The 24956-nt window shown below is 31.4% G+C and overlaps 2 protein-coding genes across 2 annotated transcripts; both read left to right on the forward strand.

Moving 5' to 3' along the window:
- Nucleotides 1-2773: 2773 nt before the first annotated feature.
- Nucleotides 2774-6935, forward strand: SUF4 (zinc finger (C2H2 type) family protein). The gene is made up of 7 exons (XM_047293013.2): nucleotides 2774-3109; nucleotides 3504-3604; nucleotides 4615-4741; nucleotides 4887-5302; nucleotides 5479-5633; nucleotides 5715-5768; nucleotides 6478-6935. Exons 1-7 carry the CDS (start codon nucleotides 2916-2918, stop codon nucleotides 6547-6549), a joined length of 1119 nt encoding a protein of 372 aa, XP_047148969.2. The 5' UTR covers nucleotides 2774-2915; the 3' UTR covers nucleotides 6550-6935.
- Nucleotides 6936-9953: 3018 nt separating this feature from the next.
- Nucleotides 9954-11851, forward strand: LOC124821130 (cyclin-dependent kinase-like protein). Its single transcript, XM_047292971.2, has 2 exons — nucleotides 9954-10137; nucleotides 10214-11851. The coding sequence occupies exons 1-2, from the start codon at nucleotides 10102-10104 to the stop codon at nucleotides 11618-11620; spliced, it is 1443 nt and encodes a 480-aa protein (XP_047148927.1). The 5' UTR covers nucleotides 9954-10101; the 3' UTR covers nucleotides 11621-11851.
- Nucleotides 11852-24956: the final 13105 nt, after the last annotated feature.

Genomic DNA, 24956 nt, shown 5'->3' on the forward strand with positions numbered 1-24956 from the left:
ATCTGCATAGGACACTCTAACATCAAAATCAATAACAATATTGTGATTGTAACACTTAATGTGTATTAAATGTTATTACTTACATTTTTATCTCAAATTTTCATTTGATGCATAAACTTATATTTATAATTATGACTTAAATGATCATAATCACATTTTATCTTAAAGTGATATAGGTTAAATTTATCAATATCATGTTGTTACTCTGTGTATGATTCATCCAACAATCATTAGTATAAAAATAACATCTTAAATAAAATAACTATTCTACTTATTTTTAAAGTTTTAAAATAAAAATATATTAAAGTTTTAATAAAAAAATCTATTTTATATCTAAATTTATAGATTAAAAACATGTTTAACGTTGAAATAAAATTCTAAATTAACACACTCTACCTCTAAGCAATTTCCATTTTGGAGGAATCAGAAAGTGATGGCACACAATAATTAATGGCACAGAAAAAGAATAATTAGCATTTAGGCCTTGCTGTCAGCCTGGTTAGAGGTTTCTAATCAGTATTTATTGACAATGAATTTGCGTTATCTCTTCGTCATACATAGGAGTCACGTGATAATTCCTGTTAATGTTGAACTGTACTCACTTATTAAACAAAACTAAAACCAGAATGTTCTATCATATCACAAAATACATCATTTCTATAGTCCTTTTTTTAAATAATTTTAAATTTCAAAAATAAAAACAGAACTCAAATTTCAAAGAATAAAGACAAATTTAAACCAAAATTTAATTTTTGCTTTTGCATTAGTTTGACTATAACATTTTCTAAAAAGAATAGAGAAATTAGTGAACATGATGGTTTAGCACACAAAATCTGGTTGATGATTAATCATAAGCTCCAATAAGATTATGGTGACCATTAATTGTGCCGAAAGTTAGAGAATGATATTCATATCTTTTATGATGGGAACTATTAAAGACAGAACAATATCATTAGGTTAGAAATAATTGATGGAAGCTGCAAAGCATAATACTTATACATAGCCTCAAAATGAATGCAGACATCGATGCACCTTTTTTCCTTTCCTACTTCCAACATGAACATCCATGCACTATTTATGTATGTTAGTCCACATTATTACTCTAAGAAAATATACAGCTTTTTAGAGAATATTTTAACACAAAATTTCAAATATTTTATGAGAAAATATATTATATTTATATTAAATTTCTTTTACTGTATTAACATTCTTAATTTACAAGAAAAAAGTTATTAACCATTATAAAATTTTATATTTTACTTAAAAACAATAAGTTTTTTAACTTATATTTTTTCTTAAATTTTTTATATTCTTTTTTCAATTTAGTTTTGAATTGGATATTATCGACTTGATTTTGGTTAGTATGATATATGTTTTACACTGTTTATATATATATATATATATATATATATATATATATATATATATATATATATATATATATATATATATATATATTAACGCAACCGGGATCACGACTTTATTTTTTTTAAATGTTTAATTTTTTCTAAAAAAAATAATATAAAGAAACTATTAAAAGACAAAAAAAATATTTTTTGTTTTATGAACCCGACAAGAATTGACCTTGCTCCTACTTACATCCATTTATAATGGACAATCAGGGATCACGTAGTTCTTTATCTAGGAAAAGATTTTTGACAAGTGAATCCGAAAAAGATTTAGTTTATCAAGATTGACATCTTTTTTCTGGTTTTGAAGATTTTTTGTATTTTTTAAATTTATTTAAAAATGGTGGGAAAAAATAAAGAAACCGGCCATAGGTCGACACATACTTATAAAAAAATTATGATTTAAAAAACATTATTTGTGTTTAGATAAAAAAAACTTCAGATTACACTAAAAAGAGAAAAAAAAAAGAATGTTGCAGAGGCGACATACCTTTTTAGCTTTCACTATTCCCCTAGTTCTCCTTGGTGATCCCTTTTGGCAGAGTTCCTCCAATCTGAGAGCTTAGTTTTCTCTATATTATCTCTGTTATTTCAAAATATTTCTCCCCCTCTCTCCTTTTTTTTCTTTATGACAGAGTGCGTATTTATATACGCACATTATAATATTGTGAAAAAATTGCTTTAATTGTGAATTAAATGACAATAAAACAAAATAGGGAAAGAATTGCTTTAATTGTGAATTAAATGACAATAAAACAAAATAGGGAAAGAAATAGTTATGGTTACCAGAAAACAAATCATATTTTCCTCTTTAAAAACAACTGATGCAACAAATTATGTTAATATATTATTTTAATTATTGTTTATAATTATTAGCATAATATTAATTCAAATCATTACCATATTAAACTAACATTTCAAAAAATATTGTATTAAAGTCATCATTTTATCCTTTTTACCTACCCGGACGAAATTGGGTGTTGACATATATAATTGTATAAATATAAAAAAATCAAGTAACATTATAAAAAATCAAATAATTATAAAAACTATAGATAAATGATAAAATGTATGTTCTATAAATAAATTATAAGAACTAAATAAAACTTAATATTAACTATAATAAATAAAAAATATTTTAATAATTTAAAATGAAAACGAAGACGAGTAAATCTCTCACTAAAGTCAGAACGATTAGAATTATATATTTTTTATTAGTATTATGGTACACTTAGTAGTATGGGGTGCAATAAGAAAAGTGTGTGAATGAATAAGATTACTTTTGGGCCACTTGCACTTGGGCCACTGAAGACACTCACATTGATTTTGATTGTTTCTTATGTGAACTTCCATCACAAATTCCTTCAAACCGGGCCGCCATTGAAACTTTAGGCTTCTGAATCCGTGCCCTAGCTTCTTCTTCCTCTTCCCTGCCATTGCAGGGCACAGGCCTCGGGCTCCAACCTTCGCCACAAACTCAATTATCGAGTGATCGGAATCACTATCATGGGGAAGAAGAAGAAGAGGGTTTCCTCCAAAGTGTGGTGTTACTACTGCGATCGCGAATTCGACGACGAGAAGATCTTGGTGCAGCATCAGAAAGCGAAGCACTTCAAGTGTCACGTCTGCCACAAGAAGCTCTCAACTGCCAGCGGCATGGCCATTCACGTCCTCCAGGTCCACAAGGAATCGGTCACCAAGTATATCACTATTTCCCTCTTTTTTCTTTCCCGCTTTGCATTTTTTTTTATTATAGCGTAAGTCACACTTTAAGGAAGAAAGAGAGTTAATGTAATTTGTACCCCTAACCATCGCCTTATTGTTACATCTTGCTAGAAATGTAGTAGATGTTATGATTGGATTATGTTTAAGGAATATGAGGGATTGATTGGCTGTATGGTGGTTTGATTTCGGCTGAATTCTAATGATCTATCCCTGAATGGATATTTTGGTGTTAAGATAGGGGGGTACTTTAATCAAGAGATTTGCTTCTTAGAGTGTGGGTGATGGTAAATTTTATGCGATTTGAGAAAATATTACTGTTCTGCTCCTTGTTATTTATTGTTTTGATTTTCCTTTTTTATTCTTTATCAGGGTGCCCAATGCAAAACCTGGCAGAGAGAGTACAGATATTGAAATATATGGAATGCAGGGGATTCCACCAGATATCTTGGCTGCACATTATGGCGAAGAAGGTAATATCCTCTGATGGCTTCTGTCATAAGCGTATAGTTGTTTTTGGTTTTTGTATTTTTCACTCATATCTGGCTTATGATATGATTTATTAGCTACCAGTTGTGTTTGCCGGAGAAGTGGGTGTTATTTTTCCACTAACCCTTTTGGATTAGAGGTGTCAAAAACCCTCTGCTGTGGATCGATCTGCGTCTGGTTGGAAAAAATAAATACTATTTTTTAATTGTGGCTGAAAGTGAATGCAATTCACTTAATTCGTTCTGCGAGAATTGGGTTAGAAGTGGGTTGACCCGGAAGTCACCAACAACAACCTTATGTTATTTTTCAATCACCTACGTTCAATAATGTTTGACTGGTTTGAAAGCTTAATTTGTTTGTTTGCCCAATTATATTGGTTGACACTTTGATTTTCCTTTACTATCCTTATAATGATGCTGATGCTGGCTAAAATTGTGAACACTTTAAATCTACTATTATAAATAGATGTGTCGAGTCAATCCATTTGATTGTATTGCAATAACTATAACTATATAAAATAACTTGAGAGAACAAAATATTAGTCGACTTACCAACCTATGTTGAATTGAGCCGCGTTATGAAATCATTGCTCACCAAAAAATGAACCTAATTGAGTTTGGAGAACAAAATATGTTTATATAAGTCAACCCATGGTGAATTGAGTCAGGTTACAAAATTTCTGGCTCACTGCTTACGTTGACTCATTTTTAGCCCAAGATGTGATGAGTCAAAACTTGTGAGCCAGGTTGACTCCCTTTCATACCCCTATTTTTTATAAAAGCATGTTTTGCTTAATTTGTTGTAAGATCATGCCAGATATATATTGTGACTGCTGTATGTATTTCTTGTTTCTTGATTGTGTTTTGTTGTCATGGGAGTATTTCTCCGAAACTCAGGCCACAACATTCTATGAATATTGTTAGTGTTGGCAGGAAGAAACATAAAATGTTTAATCTCCTTTCTCACAATTATTTGTATTTTTTTTTTAATGCAGAGGATGATGTTCCATCAAAGGCAGCCAAGGTTGATATTCCACCAACTCAGCTTGTAGGTGGAATGAGGCCACCTCCTATGGGTACAGGATATCCTCCACGATCAGCCTTGCCTGCAATTCCACCAGTGTATGTTACTACTCTATGTTAATGTCTCTATTTGTATTCATCTTCTTTGACTCGCAAGGAGGAAGTTGTAAATCTTGCATATTTTACTTATTTAAAATTATCAGTGGCACAAAAATTGCTCACATGCTTAATTCCTGTGATATAGTTATAATCCAGCTGTACCCCTGCCACCAAATGCTTGGGTGGTTCCGCCTCGACCACAGCCATGGTTTTCACAACCTCCAGCTGTTTCAGTTCCTCCTCCTGCCCCATACACACAGCAGCCATTATTTCCTGTGCAGAATGTCAGGCCTCCACTGCCAGCAACTGCTCCAGCAGCACTGCAAACTCAGATTGCTCCTCCTGGATTGCTTACATCTGCACCGGTCCCAGTTTCACAACCTTTGTTCCCTGTTGTTGGAAACAACCATACAACGACCCAAAGTTCAACATATTCTGCTCCACCTCTGCCCTCAAGTGTTCCATCAGTTACTCCAGTGATGTCTACAAATGTCCCTGTTGATACACATTTGAGTACCCACTCTTCTGTAACAAGTAGTTACCAGGCTATAGGAGTTCCAGGTAACCTTTGTATTTTCTTTCCTTTGAACAATTATGACTGATACCTTGATTCAGAACTGCAGGAGGGTTTTTTATAACAAGGGTTTTTTTATTGAGATTTAGTTTTTCTCCCTAGAGATTAATCCTATGTGATTCTAGTGATTTCATTTCCTTCTCACTATTTGTTTCTTATATAGGTGCAGCAGCAAGTAATTCACACACTTATGCTTCTGGTCCAAATACTGGTGGTCCTTCAATTGGGCCTCCCCCAGTAATTGCAAACAAAGCTCCTGCTTCTCAACCTGCCACCAACGAAGTCTACTTAGTTTGGGATGACGAGGCAATGTCCATGGTAAGCTATGTTCTTGATAAAATCTGTGTTCCGTTTTAATATTTTCTTTGTTGGTAATGTTGTGACGTTTGGTTACTGTAGGAGGAAAGAAGAATGTCTTTGCCAAAATATCAGGTGCATGATGAAAGTAGCCAGGTAAGTCATACTACCTCTGTAATAGACGGAGTTGCTTTCACATCTAACCAGATGAGTAGGCTTTATGCTTCCTGTTTTCAGATTCAGTTGTTTAGACATTATTTCCTATTTAAAAAGGTACATTCTGAATAAATTTATAATCCTTTTTAAAAGTAAAATAAATGGCAAAGTAAATAGGATCATTTTGACAGTCCTCGCCTGTTTCAAAACTGAATGGGTAGTGCATGCTATTTTATTTTGAATGGCTGCAATACAAGCTATGCTCCAATTCTTGTGGGCATCTAAATATTCAAGTAGGTGCTGTATTATTTTCTTTTGGTAATTAATTATAATTACCACCACATAATTTGTGAAGCTTGCTGCAAACAATCAACTTCGTGATCTTTCATCCCAGCATATGTACACCATAAAAGAGTATGTATATATGATTTTATTGGGTTTGGTTTTACCAATGCTATTCTTTCTCCTCCCTGCTTGATTCCAAAGTTTGGGGTTTTGGGTGGAAAATGGTCTTACCCATCAGATTTTTGCCCATTCGTAGCATCATTACAATTTATTTTATGGAACAAGTGAATTCAGACTTGGCACAGGTCAGCTTCTTTCGCAGAGTTTGGATCTCTTGCATAAGACCATGCTGTAGAATATTCAGTTTATTGTTGTATTTGGGGTCCATGATTACATGCTGATCATTATTATCATTTTTTTTCAGATGAGCTCCATTGACGCAGCTATAGACAAGAGGATACTCGAAAGCAGGCTGGCTGGTCGAATGGCATTTTAGGTCAATCCTGATACATAAATTCTTGTCAATTTTCTTCAGTGATATGGGCTCAAAACGGCATTTTAATAAGCTCGAAAGCGTGTGTTCAAGATTCCTTTCCTTAAGATCCAGCAAGTAATACTGTTATTGGTGCGATTCTTTTGCCAAAAAGAGGAATGGGCCCTACTGTCATAGTGGAATCAAAGGAAAAGATTGAAATTGGTCTCATTTCTAACTTCTTAGGAAGTTGCAAAGCTTTTGTTTGTTTCTTATTTCACACCTTTTTCTCCCTTTGATATTTGTAGTCAACCTTTAGGACATGATACTTAAAAGAGTACCGCATATTTATGTAATCTAGATTAAATGTGTTGGGTGGAAATTTGACGGTAATTATTGGTTATTGGTTATATGCTTCAAATTTAATTTTTCTCTCTATAATTGTGTTTAAAAGAAACAATCTCGAAGGCGAGAAAAACCCGTAACCAAATGTATTTGAAATCTATCGGTGCTGAAATGATCTCAAAACAATGTAGATCGTGGTCCTGGTGCTTTACTTGAAAATAGTTTTGATAACCGCCGAACGATCTAAAAGTAATTCTATTGAAGTTAATGTCACTGATTTAAAACAAAGAGGTCTTACATAAACAGTCCCTGCTACTTCTTTCGTACGAAAACCTCTTTCCATCTAAATTAAATAAAAGTTAAACAACCATGACCGCTGGTCTCAACTTCTCTGGTTAAGAGTAGATGGAATTGATTTAAAAAATGGTCCCATACGTGGGGCTCTTCCTCTGGACAAAGTAAATAAAAGCATCAGAAATCCGCCTTAGGAAAGACATAAAATAAAATAAAAAGTCAAAATTGAGAATTTTGGATGGTACCGAAGCATGAGTTGCCGAGTCACGATTTTCCGTTGTGTGCCCGTTGGTGCAGGTCAATGCACGCCATAAGGAGACTCGTGTGCTGTTTGTATGCTTTTTTATGTGCATCAACACTTGTGGTCGAACACTGGAGTTATTCAAACCTTACTATAATACCCTTTGCCGTGTGTAATGTTTGAATTCTGAACATGCTGTCATTAACAAGATGCATAAAAAGAAATACTACTATCAGCTTGTAACTCTCGATGTATCACAAATCTAATATAAGGAAAAGGACTGCTGATTATGACCATTGATATACATTTAAACCATCTCACACATCATTGGAGAAAAAATATGCAAAAGGGAATGTCGGCTTTTTTGTTTGTTACAGATTTCTTTGACGAAAGTTTTCAGGGTTTCACAACAATCAAAAGAAAGACCTTAATCAAGATTTCAGATTGTAGTGAGTTTTTGTGGTGAGACAAACAGACTAACCAATGGGAAAAGATCGTTTACTTTCAAATAATGTACAATATGATACAAAGTAGAAGATAGATTTCTGCATATTAGAAAGCTGATCCATTTTTGGCGTAAAATGAAGGATACGACTTTATATAGATATTTAGAACAAATACAGCTGTGTAAAGCAGATTGAGGGGTTAGATTTGCTTACACAGAATTTGAAGCAGTGTAAAACAATGGCCATACACTTGATGGTGATAATAAGTATAGAAGGAGTCACGACACAATCTATTGCTTTCATGCACAGTTGTCTATCCTCGTGTAAAAACGACACACCGAAGTCACAGTTATCAACTTAATGCCACTTTCCTTTGGCTTTTAGTACCTTTTTCTTTCAGTTGAAGGTAGCTTCTGTGAACCTATGAATCTATAATATGCCTTAACTTTGGAATTTGCCCTTCACTCCATCACATCCAAATATAATACTTTATATTACGACCACAACGGGAAAAGTCTTACATGTTCACAACTTCAACTAGTTTCTCTTTTAGTAGTATCTACACATTACTCCTAAATCCTAACCATCACTTTCATCCTCTTTGTTAAACCGTAGGCTGATTATTCAATTAGGCATGTACATGCAGTGAGTGATTTATCACCAATGCCTAGCTACATGTTTGGTTACACTAACACTATATCTCACTAATAGCTACATAGATAAAGCTTTTCCTGCTCATTAAAATCAGAATGTACAAGTAAGATCCCTTTTACAGTACCAAATGGCTCTGACTTTTATACTTGAGTTTAGTATGATTGATTACACTTGCATTTTCTTTTTCATTTCATATGGGCAAGTAAATCTCCGATTAGTTAGATAAAAAAGCTCAAACTTTCTGTGTAGAAACCATAAAGGGTCGTCATTTTGACGTTAATATATACATTTTGTCAGAAGAGTAATTCAAATTCATACCTCACGTGATGAATGGTTACCTAAAAGATAAGTGTTTGTAAAAGTACAAAAAAATGCTCCCATGATATGGCAATGGCATCCAATCTCCTCCATACTGTTACCCTTTTGATTGAAGTTGTTTTGGGATGGTTTGAAAGCAGTGTTGAAACCAAAAGGTGAAGTCTTGGGATTTGAAATTTGTTGGCTTGGGTGTTTGGCTACAGTGCTTAATCTATGCCCTTGCCTTCTTCTAATGGTTGTCATTTGTCTCTATTGGGACAGACATGTTTTTCTGCTTTTTGTGAGAGAACATAATAAATAGGAACAAAAAAAATGTTCAAAAAATAAAATAAAAACGGAATCGAAAGTGAAAATATCTGCACACACACTTCACCACCAACAATCTTAACTATCCTTCTTTTATGGTGCGTTTGTTTCGTACCAAAGTCTCAGTACAAAAGAAAGAGAAAATACAAAGGTAGAAGCAAGATTTGCTTGACTCAAAATAGCAGAAAAAAAAAACTAGAAGTCATACTCTTTTATCTTTAACAAACACTTTATCTTCAATTAAGATGGTATTAATTAGATGAACAATGAAATATAAAACAATGCAGTGTTTTTGTAATTGCTTTAAGTTTTTCATGGGACATGGTTGTTGATTTAAGGATTGATGTAGGAATATTAAATGCAAAAAATGTTGTACTTCCCTCCCTTCAGAGACTCCATTGTTACTGAGATTAAGAGTTTTTGTTTTATATCGAGTGATATATATGTATATCACATGAATCAAGAGAAGTGAATGAGAATTTCAGAAATAAATGAACAGTGTAAGTATTTATAGTGAGCAGAGTGAATTTGGTAATGGAATTTATTAGAGAGGCCCATCACTCACACTCTCATTAAATGCCTCACATTTTCCTTTCATTATACATGTATATTTTTATTTTATTTTCATTATACAACGTTCTCTACCCTATCCAAACATTTTATTTTTATTTTAGCTATACAGTAGAATTTTCATACTAAGAAGAAGGAAGTGAAGGTCATAAATAGGTTCACATGCACTGAGGCTATCTCTCTCAAGAAGACAGAGACGTGGTTGGTGGTTTCGTGATCCACCGCACTCTCAATAAATAGCAGTAGTTGAATCTCTTCACTCCATTCATTACCCCTTATTTATTATTGTTATCTTTAATCTCTCACTCGTTTCTCATATCATGGACCACCACATTCTTCTTCTTCTTCTTCTTCAACCTTAGCTCAATCTCTCACTCTTCTCTCTCTCTCACACAAACTCTCATGGCTTCCTCCTCCAAATCACCTCATTTCACTCCCGTCTGTGCCTTCTTCTCTCTTCTTCCTCCTTCTTCCTCCTTCTTCTCATTTTCTAAATTCCTTTTTCTTCTTGCAGATTCAAGAGGACCGTGAATTCGACGAACTCGCCGGAGAAGAAACAACAAGGCACACCAGAAGCACACCCTCTCACCACCACCATCCTCCCACGCCCATTATCAACACTAAATCCAACACCCACAAGAAAAAGAGATCCGAATCCGACGAAGATTCCTCCGTGTCTTGCAACAAGTGCAGGCCACACTCCAGAGACAAAATCTTCATACTTCCCTTCGATCACGCCGCCAACCACAATGCCTCCCACACAAAACAATCGTCCTCTCTCCTCGCCAGCCCCAATGGCATTTTCAGGTCCCTCGTCTCCAAACTCACCCGCAAGAGCCCCATGTCGTCGTCGCACCACAACCCTCTTCCGGCTTCCAGAGAGGAACAGTGGAAAATGGCGGTGGCAGAACTCTCTCACAAGCTCCTCCACGCCACCAGGAAACGGGACGAGGCCCTTCTCGAAGCTTCCAGACTCATGCATTCCATGGGGGAGCTCGAGAAGAAGCTCAACAAGCTCGAACTCTATTGCCACAGCTTGAAATCCGGCCTCGAACAATGCGCCAACGCCAACGCCGTCTCTTCTCCCACGCCCTTCAAACAGAGTCAAACGCTTCACCAGGACGCGGTGATTCAGCACTTCTTGGTGTCGGTTTCCGAAGCGAGATCGTCCGTTAAGCTTCTCTCTCGTTCCTTGACCATGCAACTGAGGCACATGGGAAGCAAGGTGTACGAGAAAGTATCGTTTTTGCTCCAACCTTACGACGTGAAAATCTCCTTCTCAAAGAACCCCAGAAGCCTGCTTTTCTACCTGGAGGCCCTCCTCAACAGAACGTTCTTCGAGGACTTCGAAACCATAGGGTTCCAGAAGAACGCCTGCAACGCGGTGCTGAACCCGGTTGAACGGTGCGAGGAGAGTTTCCGGTGCTTCAACATGCTTCAGGGGTTGACGTGGGAGGAGGTTCTGAGCAAGGGAACGAGGCACTTCAGCGAAGAGTTCAGCAGGTTCTGTGATAGGAAAATGAGCGAGATTGTTGCGATGTTGGGTTGGAACCGTGCCTGGCCCGAACCCCTGTTGCAGGCCTTCTTTGGGGCCTCGAAGAGCGTGTGGATGGTGCACTTGCTGGCAAACTCGGTGCACCCCAGTCTGCCAATCTTCAGAGTGGACAAAGGGGTTAGCTTTGATTCGGTTTACATGGAAGATATGGGTGGGGACAAGGCTTCAAAGTTGGTCCCTAGTGTGGTCAGAATAATGGTTACGCCAGGGTTTTATGTCTATGGCAGTGCAGTGAAATGTAAGGTTCTCTGCAGGTACTTGAGTAGTAGTAGTGGTAGTAACAACACCAACAACGACACCAACCACATCTTCCACGGTAATAATAGTACCAAGGAGGAAGACAAAGGTTTAACACAAACCTCTTGACTTTTAGACACAAACAAACGATCAATCAATGCTTTGTTCTCTTTTGTAACTTTGGTGCTGGAATTTCGATCGATCGGTTTTCTTTCTTTTTTCTGCTACCCAATACTGTTAAAGATTATGTATATTATATTATTAGTACTATCATTCAATTGGGGTTAACCAGTGTCTGCCGCTGCTGATGGTTTGTGGTGGAATATGCAGATTTTTGGGTCAACATGAACAACTTTGGCATTTTCTGGTTTTCCTTTGTTTTATCCTCTGTCTAGTCCATTCGGACTTTTTTATCATTTTGTTTTTGTTTCTAACACATCTGTCTGAAAATTTTACCTTTAGGGAACTTTATACTTTGATGGGATTGGGATAGATAAGTGTTTTGATTTTCACATTCCAATGGGGCCTCACCATGTGGATTCTGCTCACAGATAATTATCAAGTTCTTCGAAAAAGGGATCAGTTTTCACAATCATGGAATCGATTCAATCACGTGTGGCTGTGTTGTTGTGACACTTGAATCCACGAAATCATAAGCTCTTTCGTATATAAAACACGATTAAACTAGAAGAACACGATGCTCATATATCTTGAACAGAATACTGTGCTCACGGGCACAACGTCATCGGGAATCGTACAAAAGTATAAATGTCCAAATTAGCGAGGGCGATGCTTGCAAAAACTATATCCATATCAACGCTAATGTTTTTTCTTGCGTGCTTTTGAAATGAAACAATTCACATCTCTTTATGAACTCTAAACAAATGGAGAATGTTTAAATTCGTTACAGTGTGAGGGTAGAAAATCTCATATAGAAGGTAAACCAACACTCAAAATCAGTAATTTAATCGATAAAAATTACAGTAAAATTTTAAATTTATAATAAATACAGTAAAGTATATTTTCAATGCATATTTATGTTTACAGGTTTCAATATAAATTTATGATTAACAGAAACTCGATACATAATAAATAAAATTTATCAGTAAATTTGATTAAACTTAAGTTGCTTTTGGATGAATTGAAAAGCTTAATATAGGTATGTGATTTACCCAATTCAACAATCATCTTTAAATCGAAAACCAATTCTCGAAATATATTTTTAAAAATAAATGGAACTCTCGCTGGTGCTGAAATGTTAAATGCATCGATCAAACGTACTATTTTCTTTTTCATAATATTTAATGATTTGAATGACTCTACAAGATGATGATTACTTGAAAAAAAGTTAACGTGATTGTATTCCCCTGCTTGCTTCACCAGTTTTATTGGTGTTGGTCGGAATTTTTGAAATCGTATTTATGGGCATGTTAATTGCTTTTAATGTGCATTTCGTCGTTATTTCAACCGTGTCTTTTAATTTTGACTTTTCCAATCATATCAATGAAAAACATCAATGCCAACAATAGCGCTGTTCAATTATTGAAGCCATCCTTTGCAAACACAGAAAACGAATGACATTTCAACAATAAATCAAAAGTGAATCAAATGAATTCGTCGCACAAATTATTGTGAATGATACCTAATGCGAAAGCAATCGTTTACACTACCAAATTTCCTCCAATAGAATTTCGCATCGAATAACTATGCATGGGTGTTCTCCTAGCAAACGATATTGGGCCCAATTTACCAAAACGAGCCCATCATTGCTCCTTGTAACTAATCGGACTAGGGTGTTACTCCCTCCACCCCCACAAGTCTCTTCCTCCACCTCCCCAATTTTCTAAAATGCCAATTATATCCTTCTAAAATGACAATTATATCCTCAAAAGTTAAAATTTTTTATTTTTATTATTTTAATATTTTAATTTATTTAAAACTTCTGATTTACTTCCCTCTGCACCTCTTCCTCTCTTCCATTTTCGTTTACCTTTCTCTCTTCCGTTAAGCTTCTTCTCCACCTATAACAAATTCATATTTTAACAAATTCATATTTTAACAAAATTATTACGTTTAAAAACTAACCATATATAACATTTAAAATTATAAATTTAAATATAAATTACTGTAAATAAAATAAACAAATAAAATAAAAACGAAACGTAAAAGGAACACTGCCTATGGACGGATGACATCCTTCAACGGATGTCAACATCCGTTTAAGGCAAAACGGATGTCGACATCCGTTTAAGGGAAGTGTTACAAGACTGGGCAGTGCTGGTGGAGCTTTGGTGTATGCATTTTCTCCACATATATGTTTTCTACCTCACCTAAATTGTTGAGAAACATCAGTTTATATACCCTGTCATTATTTTCTGTGAATCAAACGGCATGACAGATTTTGTATTTCATCTTGAATGTTTGCAGTGAAACTTTTCCCAGTGGTTGTTTGACCTTGGACTGTGCTTTAGGTGGTGGTCTTCCTAAAGGAAGAATTGTAGAGGTATTGCCTCTACATATCTCGTTGTTGTTCATTTCTTTTTTTTATCATATACCCTATTAACATTTTTTGATTAGGAAGAATGAGATATATATTTATTGTCAGGGATAGTATTTCATTTAAATTTGGTTGTGTTAGACAGCAAGATACAAATGGGATTTTCACATTATCTCTCCCATCCACGTATACAGTTAATCATTAGAAGCAAATAATGCATAAAAGTGTATTATAAATGTAAAACGGATGTCGACATCCGTTTTGCCTTAAACGGATGTTGACATCCGTTGAAGGATGTCATCCGTCCATAGGCAGTGTTCCTTTTACGTTTCGTTTTTATTTTACTACGTTTTGCGGCTCATGCAAGGATTATAGGCTTGGATATTAAAAGGATTATTGGAAGTATGGGAAGGATTTAGGGTTTAGGATTATTGGAAGGATTATGACTACGTACCTGGAGAGGAACCACGACAAGGACACTACACCATAAACGCACTGCACCACGTACTGCACCGAGAACAAGAAGAAGATTGTTTGATAATTCTTTTCACGATCACCAAGCTTTGTAGAAAAATATTTTACTCATACAAGAAACTACGTAGGTTATCAGTGAAATATGTTATAAATGAATAAAATTAAAAAACAACAATTTTAAAAATAAAATTTTACTGAGGGGCAAAATAGTAAAGGAAAGGTGGAGGAAGGGGCAAAATAGTAAAGGGGAGGTGGAGGAAGAGATGTGTGGGGGTGGAGGGAGCAACACCCATCGGACTATTGGAATGGAAGGTTGAATAAGCCTTGGATTTTGGAGTGTTTCTCCCTACACCACCCCACATTTCTCCCTACACTTCCACATTTTCTAAAAAATTCCAAAATTACCCTTGTATTTCAAAAGAACCCTACATTCCATATTTTTCCTTTAACGGATGTCAAAATCTGTTGAAAAAAAAATCCTTCAATAATTTTGAAATTCATTGAAGAAAGCTTTAACGAATCTTGAAATCCGTTGAATAAGGGTATTTTTGAAATGGGGAGTGTAGGGAGAAAAGTGGAGAGGTGTAGAGAGAAACCTCTGGATTTTGTTTGTGGTTGAAACATTTTTGGGTGTTGCTCCCTCCACCACCACAGCCTTCTCCCTCCACCTCTCCTTTACTATTTTGTCCCTCAGTAAAATTTTATTTTTAGAATTATTGTTTTTTAATTTTACTCATTTATAACATATTTCACTGATAACCTACGTAGTTCCTTGTATGAGTAAAATATTTTTCTGCAAAGCTCAGTGATCGTGAAAAGAATTATCAAGCAATCTTCCTCTTGCTTTCGGTGCAGTACGTGGTGCAGTGTGTTTGTGGTGTAATGTGCTTGTCGTGGTTCCTCTCCAGGTACGTAGTCATAATCATTCCAATAATCCTAAACCCTAAACCCTTCCAATAATCCTTCCAATAATCTTTCCAATAATCCTTTAACCCTAAAACGTAAAATGAAAACGAAGCCTAAACGGATGACATCCTTCAACGGATGTCAACATCCGTTTAAGGCAAAACGGATGTCGACATCCGTTTAAGGCAAAACGGATGTCGACATCCGTTTCGCCTTAAACGGATGTTGACATCCGTTGAAGGATGTCATTTGTTTTAATTTTATGTTTCTGTTATTATTTTATTAGATATTTTAATATTTTGATTTATTATTTTTGAATATCTTTTTAATGTATTTTAATAATGTATATTTATATTAGTTTATATTTAAATATTAAAATATTAAAATATTAAAATAATAAAATAATAAAAATAAAAAATTTTAACTTTAAGGATATAATTGGAATTAAAGATAATTGGGGAGGTGGAGGGAGAAGGTTGTGGAGGTGGAGGGAGCAACACCCAACATTTTTTGCACTCAAAATGGGCCATACAAATGGGCTACATAACTGGGCCTACTCGTAGAAATGATCATGATTTGTTACTTTTAAGTTTGGAGCTTAAACCCAGCCATCCACAAACGCAGAAATTAAAAAGTTCAAACACTTTCTTTTTTTTGTATAATCCTTTTGAGTATGATTCACTTCTCACCTTTGAAACTTCGTTTTCATCAATCATCTAATTCTTTTCTCAGTCAATTTTTGTTCCACGCTTACTTCACCTTCACGCACTTATAAATATTAAAAAAATGTTAACTGAAGTTATAGGTTAAACCTTTACAAATACCACCAGTTTTGACTATTTTTCGGAGAATGGACTAATTAAATATAATCAATTACGCAATTACTTTTAATTTGTAATTAATAATTAATAATTATGACTCATTTTCCATGTAGAGAGCAAGGACCCACTTATTTAGTAACTTGTAAAGACCGTTAAAGCACATAACTTTAGCTAGTAAATTATGTCTTTAATTATGAAACAAAAAGTGTTTGTTTAAGGAGTTTAAAAAGTTAGATGCATAACTTAATTTTGCCTACAACTGCGGAACTTTTCATTCGAGTTTTGTTTGTTTCTAACTAATCCCAAGTGATTTATTTTTGTTCTTGTTAGGGAATATAAGTAACTTTTGGTGTGAGATTAGTGTATTACACACAACACCATAGTTAAATCATTCTTCCAAGCAAAACCACTTTAAGCTTTTATCATCTTGTAAAAATAAAGATTAGTGAAAACTGACTATCCGACTCAACTCGGCTTGATTTATTATGGGTTGGCTATTTACTGAGTCAACCTAGCATGACTCCCTCATTAGTGAGCCAAAAAAATTTAAATTTAACCTGACTCACCACAAGTTATTGAGTTAAACTGATTCGCTCACAGGTTCACTTAATTAAAAAAATTCTAATTCAAATTTAAATAAGTTTCAATCCAAAATAATATTAAACTTAACAATTCAAAATAATATATATATATATATATATATATAATACAATCTAAAATCTTAAACTTCAAATATAATTAAAAAACAAAAACAAAAAATAAATTTATGTGAGTTTGTAAGTCAATCCGACTCATCATGAACTAAACTCTAACCAACTAGGTTTTTAGTGAACTGGACTCAAAATTGACTCTATTGAAATTTTAATTTTTTTTAACTCAATCTAATTTAAACCGAGTTGATTTAAAACTATTTTGCCATATTACTTGTTATTATGTTGAAACTTTACACGTAAGTATAACGGACTTTCTATTTATATCACTCTTTGACTCGTGACTCGTCTTTGTATGGTTGGTAATTTATAGAGTTTTTCCATTGGAATCAACAAAAACAGTAGATAATCTCTACACAATATTCTGATTCTTGACACGAAAAATTAAAATGCTTTTTATGAAGTATAGATGAAAAAGATGATGCCAAGAATGGTTTTATTTGGCGACAAATCTGGTATGTTATGGAATCTTTCAATCTATCTCGGTACCTTGTGGGAATTAAGCATATAATCTCTATTGCCAACACTTTATGTAGTTTCAAGTTTCAAACCATAATTCGGATTCTCACTCTTTATCGTTTTCTTTTCAACTCACTTTCTGTCTTACATCTATTATGGCAATACGCTACTTATAAAGCTCCGCGTTTCGATCACAACTTCACATCAATTTCTTACTCGCTAATTTTATCTTCATTTTTAAAGCTACTAAAATTTAATTTATTTAAAAAAAATGTATTAAATTAAAGACAATTGTTGTAGTAATATGTTTATGTATCACGTGATCCTTATTTCGTAATCAAAATGTATTTATGTCCGTCTGTTTATGGTTCTGTTATGCCGACACTTTTATTGTTTAAACACTATATAATTAGCATCATACCTAATGATATTAAGTACAATTATTTTTAATTTCTTTTTTATTTTATATAAAAAATATATACACGCTCTATATCAAAATTTTAAATTTATTTAATTTAGAAAGAACGTTTAAAAATGAAAAGTAAAATTTTGAGAGTGGTATCTGAACTCGTCAATTCTATAATGGGCCCACTGCCTTTTAGCTCAGACAGTCCTTTTGATATTCATATATTCATATTTTGATATTAAATATATCTTTTGCTTCTTAAATTTTAATTTTATTTTTTATTCTATTTTTAAAATTTAGCTTTTATTTTATATATCTTGTTTTATTTTATCTCTTGCCTTTCTCTAAAAACATTGTAAAATAAATATTAATGAGGTAATTGACTATAGGAATACGATATCAAAGTGGGTGTCACAAACCATTTGTAATTATCATTCATATAAGTGAAATCTTTGAACTAAACAAGCGCTTTTAAAAAATATATAATATTATTGTTGTAGTAGTGAAGAAAAGTTTATAATATTATTCAATTTTTGAAATTATAATCTTAATCGTAAATCTCTTATTTTATATTTTTTTCACAAGAGTTGTTCTCGTAAATATTAAATAGTAAATATTAATCTTTTAAGTAGAAAAATCAAGATAGACTTTTTTTACGAAAAAAAAAGTTATTAAAAAACATAAAATTTTAATATTTAATTTATTGTATTGTCAATGTTAAGAGATGTTGTGATTTGTACGATCAATTAAAAGTGGATTAATGTATTGAAAGAACAATAAAGTGAGTGGCATGGGTATGAGCAGTCAACATAATCTAAATGTCATTTTACAAAACCATCACCATTTAGACTTTTGCTTTCTTTTATGATAACATTTTCTAAACAACTTTACTTTTATGTCATAATTATTAGTCTTTTAGTGTTTTACTCAATCTATGATTCAAACTCATTCTTTTTTAAGCATTAACCGTATCCAACAGGAAGATTGACCCTTCTGAAAATTTTCAAAAATTGTTGAAACTTAATTTGAGAGATTTACCCTAATTTTGGTGATTAAATTCATGGAAACTATTATAAGTTAAAAAGAGAAAATAATTAAAAAATAAAGTGAAAAGCACACTGGCTAGATATTTACTGGAAAAATAATATATTAAATGTAAGTATATCTTTGCTTTTTGGGTGGAGTGAGAAGATATGTTGGAGGGATAGTGTTAGAATGAATCTTGACTTAGGCATTAGAGAATATGACCCAATGGAACTTGGAAGGTCACATTTTCTCTTTCATGTAATCATTAGGACTCCAATAATTTCTTTCTCAACGTTGCATTCGCCTAATCGATAAAGCCACACACTTTTATTTTTTTCTCACGGATTAGGGTTTACTTTCTAAAACATTAGGGTTTTCTTCAATCCTAGGGTTGTAGTTATCATCTGATGAATAATTATTTTGAATAGAGTAATAATATTATCATACATTTTTATATTCAATTTATTCATAGTACAAGATAAAATATTATAAAAAAAATTATATTTAAAAGAAATAAAAAAAAATATCAAATGAATATGAAAAATTTATGTGTTATAGTATTATTTTTCTATTGAATAATAGTATTTATATATTTAACTTCTTTTTTAATTACTCACTAAAGGGATATTTCTTTTTTAACTTCATACAACTTGATTGTAATTTGTGATTTCTATTTAAAACATTTATGTAGTAAATTATTTTTCGTTATGTGATTTTACATTATGGTTTAACTTGATAGCTGTTTTTTTTAATGTAAGATGAGTGACATAAATCACAGTGTCACACACACACACACACACGTATATTAAACAAATAAATAATGAAATTTAATATTAAAAATATAAATGATATAATTTTAGCTCTGTAGTGTAATTTAGTAATTTAGTTGACTCTTTTCTGTGTAAAGGTTGAAGGTCCCAGCTTCGTTAAATACATTTATAGTCAAAGCAAACCTGATTGAAGATTAAATTCATGTTAAAAAAAAATAGAAGCGCTTATAGGAAATGGAAATTAAATAATATAAAGATGTTTTTTTTTCTGTAATTTAAAATTTCCCATGCGTAAATTAAAAAAAAATCTATTGAAAAGTTATGAAAGAGACCTTTTTTTTAATCAATTTTAGTTTTAGAATTTCTTTCGTTTTTTTCCTTCTCCAAATATATACTTATATATAGAAAATCTATCTAAATAAACTCCAAATTACCTTTCCAAAATAGATTTATCCATATATTTACGAGTACATTTTATATGTTCTAACAAGAGATGGAATCAACAACTATAATAATAATAATTATTATTATTAATAATAACTCATTCATTTATCTCGTTTTTTTGAAAAAAATATTGTTCTTTATTGGTGAAAATTCCCATAAAATTCTTTTTGCTATTTTAGCCTAAACTCAAAACACATAAATACATATATTGCGGACATATGGAATACATCAGAACCATATTCGTATATATAAATTCAATGGATCGATCATTGGAATTTGGAATATATATATTTTTTTTCATAGTTTTAAGAAAAAGAGAAACATAATTAAAATTGCAATATTAAAACAGTTGATTTAGATTGCATTGAAGATATGATTACGACGTAATTCGTTGGAAGTTCTAGATAAACCCTAACAAATCGTTCTTCTACAACTGCCATCACGGACTTTTATAAGATTAAAAAAGAAATTAAAACATTGCCTATCTAATTGAAAAGAATAATGTCAAACACTTTTAAAAATAAACATTTTGCATGTCTCTCTAATTATATATACAAATTCAAAGTGATTTATCCACTTGAGTTATCATACTATGTTTTAATCTCACCATAATGATTTCATTCCACCAATAGAATATTTTGTCCAAAACAATTGTCCTTCATATTTATATTTTATTTCTATTAAAGAATTGAGAAGAAACTTAGGCTTACATTAGGGGATGTTTGGTTAGAGAATCAGGTGTGAGTTTGAGTGAGAATAAGAAAATCAGAGAACATGTAAGAAAAAAAAATTATAAATTTATTATCTTACAAATTTTGGATTAAATAAAAAAAAATTGATATCGTATAAAAAATAAAACTTACAAACATTGAGTTTTAAAACTTTGGGTTGAAAGAGATGTCTTAACGTGATTTTGACTTGTCATTGATAAAATAAAAAATAATAAGGTATTCCAAATCTTGCAATATAAAGCATAGTTTAAGTTAATTATCAGCATATTGATTATATTTAGTATTTGGTATTTTTTATATGTAAAAATCTCGTATCACACTTCTCAAAAGATTTAAATATATTAACCAATTTATTTAGTCAATTAAACTTATTATACGAATCAAATTTCAATATCATTAAAAAATTCAAGTTGACTTATTTGATCATAATTTCCTGGATTAATAATATAATATTTGTATAAAAAAATTAAAGAACGTTGTTAAAGATAATAAAAAAATTAAAAACGATTGTTTTTATAAAGTAAAACTCGATTAATATAAAATTTTAGTTTTAATTCAACTGTAATAAAATCATAAAAAATAATCGAATATATTTTTTAAAATCATTACTATTCTTAACTATTTTTTATTTCCTTACACAATAAAGTTTATTATGGTTGAAAAATGATATAAAAATTAAAAACAAGGCATACATATACATGGCAAATACAATGATCCTCCAACAAAATTATAAAGATATAGAAAATATGTGTTATTATAATATAAAACTCATATCTTAAACACAGTAAATTTTCTGGAACGAAAGATCATCTAACACGAAGCCAATGTGTCATGAGATGAAAGAAAGAGTGAACGACAGGAGAGTCATGGGACCACAGAAAAGAGAGGGAGAAGGAAGGCATTTGGAGGGCATCACGCATGCAAAAATGTAAGGGCAGTGCCCTTTTTACGGAGGGAACCTAATCTAGCTACCTAAAAAAGAACTCCTAACTCATCAATAACAATAATAATAATAATAATAATAATAATAATAATAATAATAATAATAATAATAATAATAAGGTGATGGACATAAACATAGACACAGTGTGGCCAAGCAGAGGAACACAGACACCTGCCCCACAGAAACATCATCATCTTCATTTATTAACTCACAAAACATAGACTTTTGTTTGGGAAAGTGCTCCTAAGTTTGCCTATTTTAATAGCACACCACATGGCCGACAACCCCACATTTCACACACTTTCAGTGGCACCAAAACTATATACCCCATTTTAACTACAGGACAACCATCCAAACCAAACAAATTATCGTACCATTTCCACTCTTCACTTCTCTTCTTCCTTCCTTTTCAGATACCTTCTGCTTTCTTTCGCATTACACAACTTTATAAATAACTAAAACAAACTAATCAACACGAGTACAAATAAAGTCCAATAAAACTATTGTTCACTTTCAATTAAATCCTTACGGATTAAGTGGTTTCATTTTATCACAGAGGGAATTACTCGTCTAATTTTGGTTTCAGGTCTTGATACCATTTATAAAGATGTTCAACACACATAGATCTTTACATTGATAAGATATTGTCTAATTTAGATTAAATTTTTACAAATTTACTTTTGGTATCACTCTAAAAAACTTCTTGCTAATAAAAGTATTTTATATGTATATAAACACATGATTATCTCTTATTTTATCTGATTTGAGACTTTGTTTGTACCTAAATACCATGTGTTGAACTTCTGTGCTAAAACTATTCATTCATTGTATTAAAACAACACATGCTTGATGCTTAAACCAAGATACTTCTAATAATTTGGTTTTTAAGGGTAAAAAAGAATGGTCCCCATGCAATCTTCCCTCTCAAATATTAATTATTTTTTGCATGTACCAATCTATATATTTCAAATATAATTGCATACATGTAATTATATATAAACTCCTCAAATTAAGAGGGGTGTGGGTTTTGTTGGACAAACACTTTTGTTGCAATTTCAACATCTTCTTCTCTTACGTACTTGTCCTTCCTTCTCCTTTTCCACTTCAGGTAAATGAACACAAAATCTTCTTCTATTCTTACCTTTTATCTCTTCTTCTTCTCTTTTTCCTCACTTCACCTTCATGTCTTCTTTATACGTATACAACCTAATTAGATTTTTGCTGTATAAATAACATAGTATGTGAAGGTTTTGTAAGAGATGGTAGAAAATTTGACACTATCAAAATTTTGTGAGTAAATTTATATAAAATATTACAACATTAATTTTAATTTAAAATCTTAAGGTAAATAATGATATTTCTTTGTGTTGTTATTTATGATATCATTGTAAAGTTTTTTTTTTAAAAAAAAAAATCTCAAAAAATTTAATATTAATAAACTGTGAACAAATCCAGAATAAGAAGATTAATTCTATATAAAATCTTAACCTAATAAGTTTATGTATTTTTTATTTAAGGTTAAATATATTTTTATTTTTTAATTTTAATGAAAATTAAAATTAGTTTTTTTTTTCAAACTTTAATTCAATTTAGTCTCTTAATTTTCTAAATATACGTAGATTTAATTCTTTTAATAAATTTTAATAAATTTATCTGATATTTTAAGACACGTTTTATTATAGCATATGAATTATTTATGTTTGATATATTTTTTTCAAATATTAACTGAGAAACACGTTGAAAATCTGAAATAAATTTAAGAAATTTAGATTAAAATAACTAAATTTACACAATTTTAAAGATTAGAGACTAAATTAATTTTAAATTTTAAAAATAAATTAATTTTAATTTTTATTGAAAGTTAAGGACTATTTCAAAGATTAAAATGACTAAATTTACAAAATTTTAATTTTAATTTATTTATATACTAATATTGTTTCATTTTTATATATTTCAAGTTACCTAAATTTTGAAAATTTGGATATAATATTGGTTGATTAATTACTTTTGGATGATTATGTTAAAGTCGAGCCTTTTGTTTGAACCTTTTAGCACATTATTTGTTGCAGTGGATGTGAAGCAATGGTGGATATAAAAGACAATACTCTCTGTACGTGAAGAAGTCAGCTTCCTTTCAATCAATCAAACATAACATCAATTATTTTTTCTTTCTTTCTTTAGTAGACACACAAATTTTTTTAAGGCTGAATGTCACCATTATATTTGTCCTTTTCAGAACCATACTGTCACTTACAAAAGATCACCGCTCAGTGATTATTGTTATTCCCAACTTCTCTGTCATCGTCTTTTCTTATATCAGATTCGGATAATTTCGCATACCAGATATTTATTATATTCGTGAATAATGTTGTATATGTTAGAATTTTAAATTTTCAGTCTAAGTTTTGTATGGAACAGAAATAAGAAAATAAAATATTGTATAAAATTAAAGATTTATTAATTAATTATCTTAAAATTTTGAATAAAAGATGACGTGACTTTATGTAATTAAGCTCAGATCATTTGGTATATCAAATATTATTATAATCATTAATAATTTTGTAACGATTAGAATTATAAACGTAAGTTTAATAATTTTTGTATTTGATATAAATGAAAAAATAAAATATTAAATTAAAAATTTATTATTTTAAAATTTTGAATAAAAAATAATGTTAATTTCTTATGTGATTGGATTTTTTTTTTTAATAAACTCAAAAGTATCATGATAATGTTTTAATAATTTATTTTCAATTATAAAATTAATAAATGTTATAAAGCAAGGCATTCAAATCCAAATTATTTGAATGCGATGCAATAAATGGTGGCTTTTGAAGAGAGAAATGTGACAGAAAAAGTACACTGAAGTGAAGAAAATGAAGTATCAAAGTATCAAAGTATATATGTATAATAATAAATAAAAAGGGTCCTTTTGGTGACAGATATTGGAGGTTCATGCACATGTTTAGTCAAAAACTACTTCTGCTGTTGTACTTATGACTTGTTTTAAAGAGTAATAGATAACTTATATCTTAAAAAGTAATTTTGGTAAAAAAAATGGTGTGTCCAATTAATGGATAATTATAATTGATAATTATTTAACAAATTTTAATTTTGACAAATGATACTTTTAAAAAGTATTAATATTAATTTTTTAAGAATATACCATATATAAAAATAAGAACTTAATTAAAAAAAGTATAATAATCAAAATAAATCAAAAGTATAAATGTAAAAACTAAAAACTTTATATAACATTGTTTTTTAGATATTAGAAG

Source organism: Vigna umbellata, chromosome 1, assembly GCF_029865625.1.
Source record: "Vigna umbellata cultivar VRB3 chromosome 1, Vumbellata_1.0, whole genome shotgun sequence".
NCBI classification, from domain to species: domain Eukaryota; kingdom Viridiplantae; phylum Streptophyta; class Magnoliopsida; order Fabales; family Fabaceae; genus Vigna; species Vigna umbellata.